Consider the following 3,042-nt stretch of genomic DNA (forward strand, 5'->3'; position numbering starts at 1 on the left):
GGTGAGTGCTTCAGCTCTGCTGCTGGTGCTGCTATACTTCCTCCCAACACTCTGCTCAGCTCTACCTTGCTCCCTGTGCGGTAAGAGCCCTGGGTCCACTCTGAGGGCCATGGCACACATCCCATGCCGCTCACTGGTCCAGCTGGTGGTGGGTATCTCTTCCTTGTGTGGTATATGGCCTGTGGTATATGGCCCCATGTTGTATCGTGGAGCTCAGGGGAGCAAGTTTAGCCTGAGAAGGAAAAGATCAGTGGCTGCTGAGACTTCTCCCTGTGTGCAGCCTGAAGGTAGGAGGGCTTATCCAGAAGGATAGTGGCTGAAGCAGTGGGAGCAGCCTGGCACCCCTGTCCCTGTGGTCATAGTGCAGGACAAGGGATGTGCCCAACTCTGCGGTGCAGCAGGTGCACCCCACAAGAGCATCCAGCATGGCATAAACCCTGTGGCTGCTTTCCTGATGTGTTGTGTTGAGAGGATTAAAGATGGGGAATGCTCCCTGTGAAACTGCTTGTCTGCATCTCCTTTTTTACTCCCCATCCCTGGGCAGCCCATCTGCTGCATGTCCCAGTGAGCATCTCCAGCCAGGGGTGCTGCTGGGCTGGCAGTGTCCCCAGGCTCTGCTCATCCCCACCCACTGCAGCAGGGCTCTGGCAGCTCCCAGCCTGGGCACCTACATCCCTCTCCTTGGGCAGTGGAGAAGTTTTGCCCATACCCCTGCCGCTGCCTGCCTGTGCTGTGCTGAGCCCCTGCCTGCAGTGCACAGCCCTGGAGGCTCTCAACAATGGTGTGTGACTCCAGCTACAGAGTTGTGTCAACTCCCACGAGGAGTGTGCTCAGGCCAGGGATTAACTTTCCCTGCTTACTGCTAATGCTCTGGCTGTGCTGCCCCAGTGGGGCTGTCCTTAGCTGTCCTCCACTGCCCTTCCCGACAGCAACGCTTGGCTGCTTAACCCAGGCAGCATGCCCTGCTCTCCTAATGCTCCTGGCGGGATCCCCTCCCCGTAGATAGGGACACATCCACCTCTGCAAGAACATCTTTTACTCTAAACACAAGGCAGTGCCAGGAGCAGTGGCAGAGTGAGTGCCGGAACCCCCTGCCTTGCTCCAGCACAGCACCAGGACCCCAACTGCAGCTCTTCCCTGGACAGGAGCAACTGTCCTGGGGCACAGAGCTGCAGAGCCACTGCTGCCATCACCCGGGGGAGGTCCCACAACTCGCTCTTCTGCAACCCCCAGGGGCAGCCAGGGCCCTGTGTTTAGCAGCAGGTCACATGCCCACAGTTCTGGAACACAGACCAAGTCCCATGCAGCAGAATCCAGGGCACAGAACACTCCAAACCCAACACACCCCAGCAAAGAGCAGCAACTCTCTCCCAACCACAGCAATCCGCTCTGCAATGGCTCCACTGGGCAGCAGGGATGAGGGCAGCTGCTTTTCCCCTGGCTTGGCTTCAGCGTACGTTGCTGCCATGAGGTGGGACAGGCTCAGATCTGTGTGGTGTCCTGACCCACTGGCGCTGGCTGCAGCCCCTCCAGCTGGTGGAGGATGTCATTTATGCTGGGTCGCTCCTGGGGGTTCACTGTCATCATGGAGGAGAGCAGGCGCTGCAAGGCAGCCGAGTACCTGAAGAAAGATGGTAAGGGTGGTGTCCATGTGGTGCACAACACAGGGGGCTGCCCGGGAGCAGGATCCCCCTCCCCAACCCCTCACCTGGTTGTAGGGGGCACAGCGATGGGGTTCTGCACTGCCAAAGCCACGCTGTCACCCTTCTGGAAGATGGCATCGTAGGGGCCCTCCCCAAACATCATGCAGTACAGCACACAGCCTAGGGACTGGAGCATGGCAGGGTCAGGGCAGCCCCACAGCAGTGGGATGGGGGTAAGAGGACCGCATCCTTACCCAGATATCTGTGCGCTCATCTATGATGCACTGGCTTGGCACCGTGAAGAGCTCGGGGGCACGGTAGGAGATGGTGCAGCGCTGGGCAGCCCAGTCCTGCAGAGAGGACAGTGACGATGAAGGGCCCAGGGCAGGGACAGGCTGGTGGGGTGATGTCCCAGACCACCCACCTGTATGGCCATGGCCTCCCGAGAGTTGTTGACTTCAATGCGAGCTTGGTTCATGGAGCCCAGGTCCATCAGCACGGGCCGGTCATCCTCATCCAACAGCACATTGGTGGGCTTGAGGTCCCTGTGGGAATGGATATCACCGAGTACCTGCTCAACCCCCTGCCTGCCCCCCCACAAGCTGAGGCTGCTGGGCCCCACCTGTGTGCATAGCCCTTGCTGTGGATGGCTTGCAGCCCGTGGCAGATGCCATGGAGGATGAGGAGGATCCGCTGCTCTGGCATGAAGGTCCCTTTCTTTCGCAGTGCTTCCACCTCACTCCAGAGGGTCCCCCCCTGGCAAATGCAAGCAGCCAGTCACCACTGTTGCTCCCAGTGGCAAGGGGGTGGGGGACAGCTGGGGGAGCCCCCCTCACCTTCACATAGGGAAGGAGGAGCCACGCTTCATGCTTGGCACCTTTCTCCACCATGCAGTGGGCCACCAGGTGCAGGATGTTGGGGTGGTCGAAGAGGCCGTGCATCTCCACCTCATGCAGGGCAGCCTGGTGGTCCTCTTTGTCATGGCACAGGATGCGCTTCAGGGCATAGAAGCGCCCGTCCCGCAGACCCTCCACCAGGTCCACGTAGCTGAAGCCCCTGCAAGGTGACGAGCACGGCATGGGTCAGGTGTCACACTGCTGTGGCACCCACATTGTGGCCTTGTGCCCAGCCTCAACTGTGAGCACCCAGGGGAGGGAAGCAGAGGGCAGCAGGTGCCTGCACCCCTCTCCATGGGAATACCCCAAACACGCACATTCCCCCAACCTTGGGGACACATGCCAGACATCCAAAGCAACCCCCCTCTGCATGAACAAACCCACTGGTCCAATCACCCCACTCCCATGGGTCCAAGCACCCACTCATGGGCATGACCAAGCCCTGCCACCCAGCATGAGAATACTCTGCCATACACAAGAAGCCACTATGCCCAAGCAGCTTC

General features: G+C 59.9%; 1 protein-coding gene across 1 annotated transcript; it reads right to left on the reverse strand.

Moving 5' to 3' along the window:
- Positions 1-1,482: 1,482 nt before the first annotated feature.
- Positions 1,483-2,699, reverse strand: STK16 (serine/threonine kinase 16; the record flags this gene model as incomplete). The annotated part of the gene is made up of 6 exons (XM_010024663.1): positions 1,483-1,621; positions 1,709-1,830; positions 1,898-1,993; positions 2,068-2,188; positions 2,266-2,399; positions 2,480-2,699. Coding segments are annotated over 6 exons (832 nt in total), but the record flags the coding sequence as incomplete, so codon positions are not given.
- Between the last annotated feature and the right edge of the window lie 343 nt (positions 2,700-3,042).

This window comes from Nestor notabilis, unplaced genomic scaffold (genome assembly GCF_000696875.1).
Source record: "Nestor notabilis isolate BGI_N333 unplaced genomic scaffold, ASM69687v1 scaffold34481, whole genome shotgun sequence".
In the NCBI taxonomy this organism is placed as follows: Eukaryota; Metazoa; Chordata; class Aves; order Psittaciformes; family Psittacidae; genus Nestor; species Nestor notabilis.